Below are 14,943 nucleotides of genomic sequence, written 5' to 3'. Positions count from 1 at the left end.
AGCTGTGATCAACGTGCATTCTATGGACAATGCGTGCTTCGCGTGGTCAGTGGTCGCCGCGCTGTATCCTGTCAAGGTCAATAATAATCGGGAATCCTCGTACCCTGATTACAAAAATATATTAAATTTACAAGACATTAAGTTTCCAATGACTTTGAAACAGATTAAAAATTTTGAAAAACACAACAATATATCCATCAATGTGTATACCATCGAGGGAGAGGAAACGTCAACCGTTCTCCCGATACGGCTCACCGACCGGAAGAGAGAAAAGCATGTAAATCTGCTGTACGTGCAGGACCCGCGAGACGACGTGGGACATTTTGCATGGATCAAGAACCTATCCCGCCTTGTGAGCTCACAATTGAGCATGCATCGTGGTCGGAAATACTTTTGCGATCGGTGAGTACCTATACTCCTTTTAATAAAATTATAAAATATTGTATTGTTATATAAAAATTTACAAAATTGTGTTTTTCTTTTTGCAGATGTTTACATTATTTTCATTCGAGCGAGAAATTGGAAGCCCACGGTGTAGACTGCCGAGAGATAAACAACTGTGCCATCCGACTACCGAGCGAGGACGACAAGTGGCTGAGTTTCAAGAATCACAGCAGGAAGGAACGACTTCCATATGTCGTGTACGCCGACCTGGAATGTACCCTTGAGAAGACGGATGCGGATCCGACAACGTCCACGTTCAAGTCTCAACATCATCGGGTATTTAGTATAGGATATTACGTGCGGTGCTCATACGACGACTCGTTATCCGCGTATCGATTTCGTCGCGATAAGGATTGCGTCGCGTGGTTCGCCGAGGAACTAAGACGTTTAGCACACGACGTAAAGAACATCTTGTCCGATAATATACGCATGGTGGATTTCACGCGAGACGAGTGGAAAAAGTTTAACAGCGCAACGCACTGTCACGTGTGCGAAAAACCGTTCGAGCCAGACGACGTGCGAGTACGCGATCACTGTCACTTGACCGGCAATTATCGAGGTCCCGCGCATTCTAATTGTAACTTAAATTATAAAAATTCTTACTTCATTCCCATAGTATTTCATAATTTATCGGGTTATGATTCTCATTTTATTATAAAAGAAATTGCCACCGCGTACGAAGGACATGTAGACTTACTCCCAATCACGAAGGAAAAATACATTTCGTTTACGAAGAACGTTAAAAGCACTGAAGATAAATACAACCAAAATTGCATCAAATTAAGATTCATCGACTCGTACAAATTTCTTAGCACGAGTCTCGAAAAATTAGCATCCTTCCTCGATAAGGATAAGTTAAAAATTATACGTTCAAAATTTTCCGCGTTATCCGACCAAGATTTTGAATTATTGACGCGAAAAGGTGTCTTTCCGTACGAGTACATTGACTGCGTCGAAAAGTTGGAGGATACGTGTTTACCATCGCGCGACTCGTTTTACAGTTCATTGACAGGCGACACCGTATCCGAGAGCGATTACGCGCACGCCGTCAACGTCTGGCAGCGGTTCTCCATTCGAACGCTCGGTGACTACAGCGATCTGTATCTAAAGATCGATGTCTTGCTGTTGGCCGATATCTTTGAAAATTTTCGCGATAGCTGCGTCGGGAGTTATGGACTCGATCCGGCGTATTATTACACTCTACCGGGGTTTACGTGGGACGCTATGTTGAAGCATACGGGTATCAATTTCGAACTGCTCACGGACATTGACATGGTCATGTTCATCGAACGCGGTATTCGCGGCGGTTTGAGTCAATGTTCAAACAGATACGCGGTGGCCAATAACAGGTACATGCAATCTTATGATACATCGAAACCATCGTCGTACCTGATGTATTTCGACGTAAACAACTTGTACGGTTGGGCAATGTGCCAACCATTGCCATATGCAGATTTTCGATGGGTCGAAGACGTCTCGAATTTCGAGTTTAGCGCGATCGCTTTGGATTCGCCCACGGGTTACATTCTTGAAGTCGATCTAGAGTATCCGCAGAATAAACACGACGCGCACACCGACTTACCGTTCTGTCCGACGCGCGATAAACCACCCGGCAAACGGCAGGACAAACTTCTCGCCACGCTGTACGATAAGAAGCGTTATGTCATACACTACGGCAACCTACAGCAATGCACGCGCCACGGTCTTCGCATCACAAAAATTCATCGCGTATTACAATTCGCTCAATCTCCATGGCTCCGCAATTACATCGAACTTAATACAAAATTTAGAACACAGGCCAAAAACGATTTTGAGAAAAATCTGTATAAATTGATGAACAACGCGGTTTTCGGGAAAACGATGGAGAACGTTCGAAATCACGTTGATGTAAAATTATTATCAAAGTGGAAAGGTAGATACGGCGCGGAGGCACTGATCTCGAAACCAAATTTTCACAGCAGGAGCGTTTTTTCGGAAAATCTGATAGCCGTTGAACTGCGAAAACTCGAGGTTAAATTTGACAAACCTATTTACGTCGGCATGTGCATTCTCGACATATCGAAAGTCTGTTTGTACGAATTTCATCACGAGTACATGTCTCCCCTGTATCGCGACAAGTGTAGAATTATGTATACCGATACGGACAGTCTGATATATCACGTAGAATGCGAGGATGTGTACATGAACATGAAACGCGATATCGCTAAATTCGACACGAGCGATTACGCGATCAACAACGCGTACGGTATCCCACTCGCCAATAAAAAAATTCCGGGCTTGATGAAAGATGAAAACAACGGTGCGATTATGACCAAATTCGTTGGACTCAGGGCGAAGATGTATGCCTTGCGAGTGGACGGTAAGAAAGACTGTAAAAAAGCGAAAGGTGTTAAGAGCAACGTCGTAGCCAGGTCGATAACGTTCGACGATTACACGAGATGTCTGCGAGACGAAATTGAAATGAAGCGACGGCAGGCTTGCATAAGGTCCGAAAAACACGAGGTGTACACCGTGTCCGAAACAAAAATCGCTCTGAGTCCGTACGACGACAAGCGATACATTATACCTAATTCGACCGATACGTTACCGTGGGGACATTATCAAATACCTTTGTAACGTGTGTATAAAATGTATAACGTATGTATTGTATAACGTATGTATAGTATAACGTATGTATAGTATAGTATAACGTATGAATTATATTATATGTAGTAACGTATTGTGAGAGTATTATATTACAGTATTGGAAAGAATATTAATTAATAAATAAATATATTGCACACATATGTGTATTTCAAACATTTACATGTATTACATATTGCATATTTTTATGTTATGAATAAAAAAAAAGTTTGCACAAAATTAAATAACATTATCCTTGGATATCCATGAGTTGTGCGATCCATCGAATCCCAGCCATTTAACGTAAACCTCGTCGCCCCTCCTGCGCAGTACTTTCTCCACGAGATACACGTCCGGATAAGTCGCGCGATGCAACTCGTGTTCGTAGAACCCTCCAGAGACGGATTTTCCACGATAGTCCTCGAGTAGATAGGTTACGGGATTGGTACGCTGCACTTTAACGATCTTAAACACCTCGGTGGTCCAATTCGGCGTGTAACCCTTCTCGAAAATCGTCTTGTATTTGCTGACGCGTACCGAGTCGCCCGCTTTGAATTTTGCCGGACCCGCGATTTTTATCGCGCTGTATACGGTAGCCAAGAGTTTTTCGGCGATCGCGGGGGTAACGTCGACGGGTCGCATGCCGATGGTTCGATGCTTGCGCGCGTTGTAATCCGATACGAGTCGCGGCAAGGCGTCGACCCACTTGTAATTTCCATTGAGCGTAAACATCTTCCACATGTCGTTCTTGAGCGTGCGATTGAATCGTTCGACGACCGATGCCTTCAATACCGAATATGTGGAATAATGATTGATGCCATGTTTCTTCACGAGACGTTGCACGTCGGCGTTGTAAAATTCCTTCCCCATATCGGTTTGTAGGTTACTAGGGCACCTCCCGCTGTGTCGAATGATCTCTGCGACAGCGTTAGCTGTTTCGCTTCCGCCTTTACCCTTGAGTGGCGCAGCCCACGCGTACTTGCTCAACACATCGATGACGGTAAGTATGTAGTGGTAGCCTCCGTTGAAACGTGAGTACGGACGCATTTCGACGATGTCAGCCTGTTACAGGTCATCGTACCCCCGCACTATGACGTGTCTTCGGGGAAAATTTCTTCTCGCCGGAGCGTGCAGTTCTTCGACGAGTCGTTGCTTCTCGATATTTTTACGTTTGTCGGATTTTAGCGATGTCATGTTTTTTTTGTTGTCGTTTATAACTTCTCGTTAGCCGTTTGTCAGCCGTTTAATTCCATTCGTCGTCGTCGTCGACGTTCTCTAGCCGTTTGTAGCCTTTCCTGTCTCCGCGTAGTTCGCAGCTGTTTCTAAATCGCTCGTAATCGTTTTTAAGCTGTTTTTGAACCGTTCGACAACCGTCCGACAACCGTTCTCGAACCGTTGAACAGCCGTCCGACAACCGTTCTCGAATCGTTCGTTGCTGTTCTTCACCGTCGTTAATCAACCGTTGCTTCTCTTCACTCGTCGCCTTTCGATAGTCGTTTCTGCTGTACCGTTTGTCCATTGTTGTTGTTGGTTGTCGCGTCTGATTCAACGATATTCGCACGTCGAAGCTTGTTTATCGCAGTCCGTAACGCTTGCAGATCCTTCTCGAACGCAGTCAGCTTCTCGTCTGATTCTTTTCGTTGATTGCTCAATATTTTAAAGAATTGATCAACGTACAGTTTGTTAACCGCGTCACCGTCAGTCTCAGGTTGCGCTACGCGACAAATCTTGCGCGACTTTGCGTCAAAGTCCGCGGCAGCGCGGCACAGAGCGTTATTGCGCACGAAATTTCTCATTAATCCGCTCCACCGATGGTACGAAATGGCATTCGTCGCGTCTCCGCTGTGTTCGAACAATCCAAAGTTGATCGGCATTTCGACGCTGATTGAACGGATCGTCGTCGCATGGTTTAATTTATAATAAGCCCAGCTTCGCAAAGTTCCTCGATGATCGACATGATCTCGTTGTCGTGGGCATTGTTGCCGGCGTGGCGCGAAGCGTCGAGCAATCGCAGACGATCCACCAGCTCGTTGGGGTCGTCCCAATGCACGTAGTCAATCTTATTGTCGGTTAGCGTCATCGCGCGAGGCATGGATAACCCCTTTCCGGATTTTTTCTTCTTGGATTCGGTCGACATCAACGGTGCGATTACCCGTAAATACTTGTATCCCACGTTGCCCTTTAGTCGCTTGTTAGGATCGTGTTGGAATTTATGAGCACTCGTTGCCAACAGTATGCTCTTGTACTTTTGCATATCGTCTTCCGTGTAGATATCGTCGTCGGGCATTCTCTTGAAGATCAACTCGTAAATACCGGGTGTGCCGGCGTATCGTACGCCGTCGATATAAATGTTATCCTCTTTGTCCACGTCAAAACGTTTATTACCGAGCATCAATTCATTATTGCCGAGATAAACGCCGTACGCTATGTCCATCGTTGGATAGGCGCTCAAAAGCTCTGCGATGTAAATTCGGCTCATTGGACCCAAGTGATCTTCCAACGATTCTATAAACCATTGTCGACCCTCCGACGTTTTCAACCGTTTATGAACGGTTTTCCTGATCGAGTCGTCCGTGGTTTCGAAAACATTCGCGGTTTCAAGAAATTCGGGACTTGTACGTTGCACGGTTTGCGTCGGTGTAGAGGTTATCGGTGTAGAGGTTATCGGTGTAGAGGTTATCGGTAGTACTGTCGATTGATTAGATTTACGCGGTGTCAATGAAAGATCCGACCAGGAGTCTAATTGTTTCTTCTTTCTCTTCCGTGTAGCATCCTCCTCCTCCTCCTGCCCGCGCTGTTGAACGGATAGCGGTTCGATTTTCGCGTCATCGTCACTCTCCGTCGGCTCCTCTTTTTTCACCGCGATCAAGCTCGAGTTGTCAATGATCTTTTTCAACGGCCCGATGAGAGGTTTAAAGTGCGTGTCTAACTCAATGTCCTTCTCGATCTTACCGGTCTTCAAAGCGCGAAGTTTTTTGCGAATCGAATCACTCGTCTTCGCAATCTCTTTTACAACCTTCTCGCGTTCGCTAATATTCTCGCTCCCGTCGATCGCGGCCATCGCGGAAAAAAGCAGGGTGTCGATCTCTCTCTCTCTGTAACGCTAACGTTTTACTTCCGACGAGGTATCGGCAACGACTGATCGCTTCTGCGGTATCGCGAACACGTTAAATCCTTTTCTGTATCGACCGTTCGAAAGCGCGCTGTCCTTGTCTATCACTACGAATCCGTACTTTTGTTGCCAACAATCATGGCACAACGAACAAAATTCGTCGTACGGCATGTCGGTATTTACGTGATCGTTGTAGACGTGTTTCAAATTGGTACCATCCTGTTTGAACAGGATCAGCAGATTCGCGTTGTCGCGTATCAGATGTTTAGGTATTCTCGTGTACGTCTGACAGAGATAGAAAAAGTCGACGCTCGAGTGCCTGCCCATTGAGAAATACTCTCTCACCGCGTCTTGCTTATCGCACGCCACGTCATCGAAGACGAAGATCGAGTTTGGACGCGCGTCGCTCGGTGGAATGACGTCACTGTTATTGGAGAACGTAAAGTAGCCAATTTCGTCGATCGATGTCAACAAATTCTCCAAATATCGATATTTCGGCTGTTGCAACGATTTCGAGTATACGTACACGTTTTCGAAACGTACGCCGTGCGGACTTTCCAGCAAGCTTATCAAGACGTTGGTTTTACCGCAATTCGAGGGTCCGCAAATGATCGCGCGTATAGTAGTCGGTAACATCGTACCGTGCTTGCGTTTCTCCACGTTGCCCCCCATCGACCGTAATCTGTCGTCGCAATTGGTCACGCGAATCGCCAACGGTTGTCGCACGAATCTCATTTCTTTCCACACTGCCGACTCTCTGGCTGACTCGAACGCATATTTATAGGCAAGCGGAACCGCGAATCGCTCAGTAGCAAAGATGTTCGTCGTACTGTCGAGACCTTCCGATATTCGCGGTTTGAGCGCCGAACAGCTGCAATTTGTGCCGAAAGCCGTTCTGTTGCAAACGTGCGGCAATCACGTCCACTACGTGTGGGACAAGCTTCCGGAACATATAAAGGCGGATTTGGAGGTTCAAGAATATCGTCGCTGTTACGAACATTACAATCAACCGTGGCAGCGAACGCACATCGACGGTCCCGCGCCAATGATAAAGGATTGCGGCGAATGTCAACGAAAAAAATTGGTGAAGGGCTGTTAAATCGCGCGATAAACGCACTTCCGTTCGAATTACAGATTCCCAGCTATCAATTTTGCGGTCCGGGAACTCGTTTACAAGAACGATTGGCGAGAGGCGATCGAGGTATTAATCCATTGGACGCGGCGTGTCGCGAGCACGACATAGCCTATTCGCGTAACCGCGATCTCACCGAGAGACACGCGGCGGACGAGATACTCGCTGCGGAAGCGCGAAAACGCATTACCGCGAGAGATTCGACTCTCGGGGAGAGAGCTGCCGCTACAGCCGTCTGGGCGACCATGAAGGCTAAGACGAAGCTCGGAATGGGCTTGAAAACGAAAAAATCGAAAACGGTGAAGAAAAAAAAGCTAACGAATAAACGGATACTTCCGACAGCGAAACGAGGCGGTGTATTGCCGATTCTACCGTTGTTGGGAGTTCTCGGTTCTCTGGCCGGCGGAGCGGCAGGAGTCGTAAAGGCCGTGAACGATAACAAAGCCGCGCGGCGTCAGCTGGAAGAGATGCAACGTCACAATCGCGCCGTGGAAGGTCGCGGACTTTATCTCGCTCCGTACAAATGTGAACGAGGGCTGTATCTCGGCCCGCACAAACGCGGGCGAGGAGTAGCGTTAAAAATAAAAAAAAAAAAAAACGTCGAAATAACGTTAAATATGCCCGCGGGTATTACGACTAACGTACAATTGAATCGACTGGCAAGGCGTATGCGCGTACCGTTCTTCAGAGGTGTCTTCATGCGTGATTCGTTACCGATCGGCGGTGTACGTCGAAACGAGAGCGGTATCGTGAATTTGGACGATGCAGCGGGTTCCGGTACTCATTGGGTAGCGTACGCGAAGAGGGAAGATCGAGTCGTATATTTCGACAGTTTCGGCAATCTTCGACCGCCGAAAGAATTGGTGCGATATTTCGGGCCGAGCGTGACGAAGATCGAGTACAATTGCACGTCTTATCAGCGATACGATCAGAACATCTGTGGACAATTGTGCCTGCGATTTCTCCGGACGATTGACGCTAATTTAAAGCCCGACGGTGCGCCGTGGTGACTCAGTATTCGTTAACGGTTTTCGCCGACATGTCTATAACGTTCACGCTGACGGGGAAGAGCAGCATCCTCGCGGAGCACTATTTTCCCGCCGTGGATCTGAGCGACGGTGACTACGAGCTCGGTCTAACGTGTTTTGAGACTTATCACACGATTCCGAACGTGAATTCTTCGAACAATAAATTTTATTTCGACGAGGATGACACGGAAATTACGATTCCCGAGGGATCGTACGAGATACGAGCCATACATGAGTTTTTGAAACGCGAAATTTCACGAAAACGCCCGCGACGCGTAAATCGTTCCAACGATGATCGTACGTCGGTCGCGAATATCGCGCGAGAGGCGACCGCTCGCGCGAACGGCTACGAAGACGAGGCCGCGGAATACCCGATAGTGCTCCGCGCAAATTACAATACGATGAAGAGCGAGATCAAGTGCGCTTTCAGAGTGAACTTTAACAAACCGAACAACGTTGGATCGCTGCTGGGATTCTCGTCGAAGCGTATATTGCAGCCGAGACAGTGGCACGAATCGGACGCGTCGATTAATATTATCAACGTAAACATTATCCGCGTGGAATGCAACGTGACCGCGGGTGCGTACAGCAACGGCAAACGTGTTCACACGATACACGAATTTTCACCGAGCGTACCACCGGGATATAAGATATCGGAAACGCCGGCGCAGATCATTTACCTGCCGATCATCGCGCGATACGTTACGGATCTAACGATACGCGTCACGGATCAAGACGGACGATTGCTCGATTTTCGAGGAGAAGAGATCACCGTCAGATTGCACGTACGACGACTACAGCGATAACGCGCGACGTGTGACATGCTCGTGTTGAACGACTCGGAGCGTGCGACGGATAAGAATATCTTTACGACTGCGACGATCGACGATATCATCAAATCGACATTCGGTAGCGTTAAAACAGAGACGAAAACAGAGACGAGAAAGAAGCTCAACGCATCGAACGTTAAATTTTTACAATCTCTGGGATTCGCGGTACGAAACATCTGAACGATGACTGAAATTCTTAACATCGGAGGCGAGCCGGTCTTTGACGATCGCATCGTCAAGATCGAGACTCACACGTACAACCCGTACGCCAACACAACGTTCGAGTATAGCGACGAGATACGAATACCTATACAACAGCAGGATCTGTATACGTTGCCGTGCGAAAGTTTTCTCTACGTCGAAGGAACATTGACGGTGACCAGAGCAGCCGGCCAAGCCGATAACGTGGTATTGGGGAATAATTGCGTCGCGTTCATGTTCGATGAAATTCGATACGAGCTCGACGGTGTGGAGATTGATCACTGCAGAAACGTAGGAATAACCAGCACGCTCAAGAACTACGTTACGGTATCGTCCGACAGAAGCGTGATCCTGCGAAACGCGGGCTGGGAACCGCATAATAACGCGAACGGATACTTTAATGTCTGCGTACCGCTCAACCTGTTACTGGGATTTTGCGAGGATTACAAACGCGTGGTGATTAACGCTCGTCACGAATTAATCTTGATACGATCGCGCACCGACAACAATTGTCTGTTGGGAAGTCTCGCGTTGGAGCCTACTGTCAAACTACTCAAGATACAGTGGCGAATGCCTCACGTGGTATTGAGCGAGGTCAACAAGCTGTCGATGCTGCGCGCCTTGGAAAACGGACGATATTTAAGTATGGGTTTCCGTTCGTGGGATCTGTACGAGTATCCCCTGTTGCAGAACAAGACCAAGCACTCGTGGGCCATTAAGACCGCGACTCAGCTCGAGAAACCGCGATACGTCGTCTTCGCTCTGCAAACGGGTCGGAAGAACGTCATGTCCGCGGACACGAGCCGATTCGACGACTGCAAACTGACCAACGTGAAACTCTACCTAAACTCGGAAGTCTATCCGTACGACGATTTGAATTTGGACTTTGGTAAACACAGATGGGCGATTCTGTACGATATGTACGCGCGTTTCTGCAAGGGCTATTACGGATACGAATATCTCGAGCCGAGTCTCACCGTTTCAACTTTTCTACGTAACGGCCCGTTCGTGATCATCGATTGCTCTCGACAAAACGAATCCGTCAAAAACGCCACCGTGGATGTCAGACTAGAATTCGATTGCATGGAGAACGTACTGCCGAATACCTCCGCGTACTGTCTCATCATACACGATCGCGTGATCGAGTACAATCCGTTGACCAACGTAGTGCGCAAAATAGTCTGAGTGTTCGCGGCAACGTCGACGAAAATTTTTTCTCTCTTTAACTCCCGATACAAATTTATGAGAGGGGAAAAAGAGGGGAGCAGGATATAAAAATCAGAGTGTCGCGAAACGCGCGTCATTCCTCTCGATTCACGCATCGAAGAAAGAGAGAGATATTTCTTCATGTTTGCACCAACGTTCGTCGACCTGCAAGGTTTCGTCGTCGGGATGAAGTTTGTCGTGAAGGAGGTGGCGGTGCTGAGAAACGGGGCCGTTCTGGCGCATTACATCTTTACATGCCCCATGCCGTGGAATCTCCTCACAAAATCCGACAAATCGTGCGCTTCCTGGTTGATTCGCAATCACCATGGATTACGATGGGAAGACGGAAACGTGTCGTACAGCAAGGTGAAGCGTTTAATTACATCAGCGGTGCTCGGTGAGGAAGAGGACAACGACGACGACGACGACGACGAGATGCCGACTCTCGTGTACGTCAAGGGATGCCAGAAACGAGAATGGCTGGTAGATCTGCTTGAGAGTAAAGCGAGAAAAAACCTAAACATCGAGACTCTGGATGCGGATTACGAAGATATCGAATCTTTAAATAATCTAGATGTTACCAATACTGTGCGATGTGGAAAACACATTAAAAATTGCGCATTGCAAAATGTATTAAAAATATTTAACTGGTGGTCGCGACGCCAGAGAGAATTGTCATCTTTTTAAAAAATAAATTTATACATATGTGTAAATTTTTCAATGTTTTATTTCTTTTCCCTTTAGTCGATAGTGTACAAAATTAAAGAATAAGTAGGTATACGTGACGAATTCTAACTCGAGAGCTTCGAGAAGGGGGAATGGGGTATCAGTTTTAGACGAACATGTCTGAACATGTTTCGCGGTTGATGTCATGCGGAGGGGGGGATATACGTCTTAATAAAGAAAAAACATCCTACCTTAGTCCCCTCTCCTAAAATTCAGAGCGCTGATTGCGCGTTACAGAAACATTAATTTCCCCCTCCTTCATCATAGTTTTGGAAGGGTTATAGTGGGTGCTGTCGCGTATACTCGATTACTTTTATACGACTAGTCTCGTATCGGCTGCTTGTGCGAACGGTCCGCTTCTCATAACCGAGAGAAAAAATGTATTCCGTTGGAGGAAGCAACGGCGGCAACAGCGGCAGCAGACGTATGAATTATTACGTGCCGATTCCCGATGTTGAAACTCCAACGTGTGAAAACAAGTAAGTTTTGTATAATTTATAGAGCTTTATATTTTTTTATATCTTTTTTGCGAATTGTATTATTTTGAAAGTAATCTCATTATTTTTTTCTACAGCATTTCGTTGGATCGTCGCGCGGTTCGTATACTCAGCAGACGATACGCGCTGACAGCTACGGAATACAAATTCCTCGAAATTGGTATCAACGTGGGTCCACCGAGCTACGTGGAGATCGCCATTGGAGATCCTCGCCGAGGAAAGGAACTGCTGTTGTCTCTCGAAACGTGGAAGGCGCTATACGAGCAACGGCAAAATATTCAGAATTTCTTTCGCAATGACTTCAAAGATATCCATAGTTTTATAAACGTTGGACCGCTAACGGTGAGAGTTTGTACGGTTAATAACATCAAACTCATACGTCTCGAATCTGCAAACGTATGCTTGAGAATGACCGAATCGACGTTGCATCGTATGTTCGATCTCGATCGATGCATCGATGCGAGATTTAATCATTTGATCAGAATACTTGCGACGGTCGATGCAAAGTTTGCGCAGTTCTCCGATATCGCGTCCACTGCGAAGGATCCCAAGGAAGCGTCGAATGTAATATACGCTAGCGATGCGTTCAATACAAATCAGATCATCAATTGCGAGCTCGCAGCTTTAGTTTTTAGCACGTAAGATATATTATGTAAAAGAAGAGTTAAATAAACAGGCTTTTCTTACACCCTAAAACGAACGATGTATTTTTCTTTTGCGTGCATGTCCTTCACCCACTGTATCTAAAATTATCTTTCCTTCTCCCAATTATTTATTATAAAGAAAAGAAACGCGAGCGAAGGGGTGCGAGCGAGAGAGGACGCGAACGAAAAGACGCGAGCGACAGAGAACGCGTTCACATGTGTCGATGCTCCGTCGAACTTTTGCCTGCCATTGTAGTGCGAGACATATTTCATTTTAATTTCTTTTCGTTGGAAGGGGCTGTCCGTTTGTAAACTGTTACCATTTCTTTCTCTGGTGACATTTTACCCCGCTTCGTTCTGCAACCGTCGTTGCAGAACCGAGAATTCAGTCTCGTCGAGTCCGCGAAACTAAGCGTTTAAAAGCTTCAGTAGTGTCAAAAATTATGGTGCAGTACGTAGAAGTACTGATTCCGAGGGAGGGCACGGTACGGAAGACATGGTGACAGTGTATAGTGAATAGTGACATAATATAGTTTTTTAAATGTTTTTTTCTGTTTAGCAGATGCAGTTAAATATACAGGTCGTGACGGATGAGCGGTGGGTGCGGGTGCGCATTGCACGGGAACACGTAAGTCTTATTTTTTGTGCGTGCGCGCGTGTTTTGAAAAAAAAAAGTACAATAATATTTTATATATATTAATTTTACAGCTGTGGATGAGTTACGTGATACCGGGATTTATCAATATAGCTCACCGGCGTTGGATCCAAGAGGATAGACGAGATGAGAGAGATATGTGTGATTACCGAGAAACATCTCGATACGCGTTACTCAAACTTTTCGGAGAGGATACCTCCGACGAGGAAGAAAATGAAATCTGGTAAAATAATCGCTTTTTAATAAAAAAATTTTGAATTTTTATTAATTATATTAATCATATTGCATTTGTATGTTTCAGGTGAAGATCCTCCGGATAAATTGATCCTCCTTATAAATTTTTTAGTTTTTATATTATAAATTTTCTCGAAATAAACAAAAAATTAAATAATTATAATATTTATATATTTCCCTTCCTTCTCCCTACCTTAGATAGTTTAATTATATATAATAAAATATATTTATTATGGGGGACGGGAGCGAGAGAAAACGCGAACGGGGGACGGGAGCGAGCGAGAGACTGCGCGCGCGAGAGAACGCGAACGGGGGACGGGAGCGAGCGAGAGACTGCGCGCGAGAGAGAACGCGAACGGGGGACGGGAGCGAGAGAAAGACTGCGCGCGAGAGAAAACGCGAACGGGGGACGGGAGCGAGCGAGAGAACGCGCGCGAGAGAGAACGCGAACGAGAAGACGGTCCTTTTCGAGAGGAAGACAAAGAAAAGAAATAACGCGCAACGTCATAATTGAATGGCACCGCAAAAACGTGACCCAGTGAACCTGTGACCCACATGTTCACCAAAAAAAAAAAACCTCAATAAATTGCCCTAAAAGACATGTCTGAAGAGGACATTGCGGCGGTAGGCATGCACAGCGGGGGTCTCCGAGACTCACAGGCCAACTTTCTTTTCCGGCGTTTTATTGTTTCCCTTTTTTTACCTCGTATATCTCGGAGTTTTTTTAGAAATTTTTCTTAAAATAAATAAATATTAAATAATTATCTATTCCCTTTCTCTTAGATAGTTCTCCTATACAGAAAAATAAAGAGAAGAGACCGCGACGGTTAAGTCGCATAAAATTTTGGTCGAGTACCTACGTCGCGCGACCATCGATGCTCGGCCATCCGCAGTGCGAGATGATATTCGTTTATAAATTCTGTCATCGACGTTCGTCGATACCCATAGAAATTGAGCCGCGTTGCCGCGCTTATGCTGTCTAGTGTTTATAAAATCTAGCAGCCTGTCATCGGCGCTCGTCTTTGTAACGCGCGACGCCATAGCCGAATGGCGCCGCGAAACACCGATAAGCGGCAATTCCTACGAAGAAAAGTGAAAAGGACCGCGGTGTCACGCTAGTCGCAGGTCGTAAATTATAGCAGCCTGCCATAGGCGCTCGCTCGCATTTGATAAGTGTGAAATGATATCTGTTTATAAATACTATCGGCCGAACATCGACGCGAGGCTGCATTTGTTTATCGAACATGTCCCGACGCGCTCGCCTAATCCACCCTTCCTTCCCCCCCCTCCCCCAACCCTATGCTAGGAACGCAGATCACCCACCACCTCCCCCCCCCCTCCGCCCCATATGGGGGGAACGCAGACACCCCCCCCCCCGCCGCACCTCCTTGGAAGACGGCGGCACTAGAGTCCCCCCCCCGCGCCCGCCCGGTAGACCCCGCGGCCGCGAGTCCTTCCCCCCCGCCCCTCACCCCCCCTGAGATCCCTGATATAGAAGTCTCATATCTTTCCTACTATTATTGAATATTATAGAATTGTATTGAGTAATATTTTGCCGAGTATACAGATATATATAATTTTTATTATTGATAACATTTATTGACATGCAAAA

The 14,943-nt window shown here is 46.5% G+C and overlaps 2 protein-coding genes across 2 annotated transcripts; both read left to right on the top strand.

Moving 5' to 3' along the window:
- Positions 1-293: 293 nt before the first annotated feature.
- On the top strand, positions 294-3,707 carry LOC139817994 (uncharacterized). Its single transcript, XM_071786372.1, has 2 exons — positions 294-402; positions 489-3,707. The coding sequence occupies exons 1-2, from the start codon at positions 371-373 to the stop codon at positions 3,058-3,060; spliced, it is 2,604 nt and encodes an 867-aa protein (XP_071642473.1). The 5' UTR covers positions 294-370; the 3' UTR covers positions 3,061-3,707.
- A 5,644-nt stretch (positions 3,708-9,351) lies between these two features.
- LOC139818317 (uncharacterized) lies at positions 9,352-10,554 on the top strand. Its single transcript, XM_071786934.1, has 2 exons — positions 9,352-9,791; positions 9,894-10,554. Exons 1-2 carry the CDS (start codon positions 9,352-9,354, stop codon positions 10,552-10,554), a joined length of 1,101 nt encoding a protein of 366 aa, XP_071643035.1.
- The last annotated feature ends 4,389 nt before the right edge of the window (positions 10,555-14,943 follow it).

This window comes from Temnothorax longispinosus, chromosome 8 (assembly GCF_030848805.1).
Source record: "Temnothorax longispinosus isolate EJ_2023e chromosome 8, Tlon_JGU_v1, whole genome shotgun sequence".
NCBI lineage: Eukaryota > Metazoa > Arthropoda > Insecta > Hymenoptera > Formicidae > Temnothorax > Temnothorax longispinosus.
This window is presented reverse-complemented; position numbering and strand designations above follow the sequence as displayed.

What these genes read in the sequence shown, in the direction of transcription:
- LOC139818317 (XM_071786934.1), top strand. Translation starts at nt 9,352, where the DNA reads ATGACTGAAATTCTTAACATCGGAGGCGAGCCGGTCTTTGACGATCGC. An exon ending in GTCTGCGTACCGCTCAACCT is followed by an intron (nt 9,792 to 9,893) that starts GTTACTGGGATT and finishes TCTGTTGGGAAG; the next exon opens with TCTCGCGTTGGAGCCTACTG.
- LOC139817994 (XM_071786372.1), top strand. Translation starts at nt 371, where the DNA reads ATGCATCGTGGTCGGAAATACTTTTGCGATCG. An exon ending in CGGAAATACTTTTGCGATCG is followed by an intron (nt 403 to 488) that starts GTGAGTACCTAT and finishes TTCTTTTTGCAG; the next exon opens with ATGTTTACATTATTTTCATT.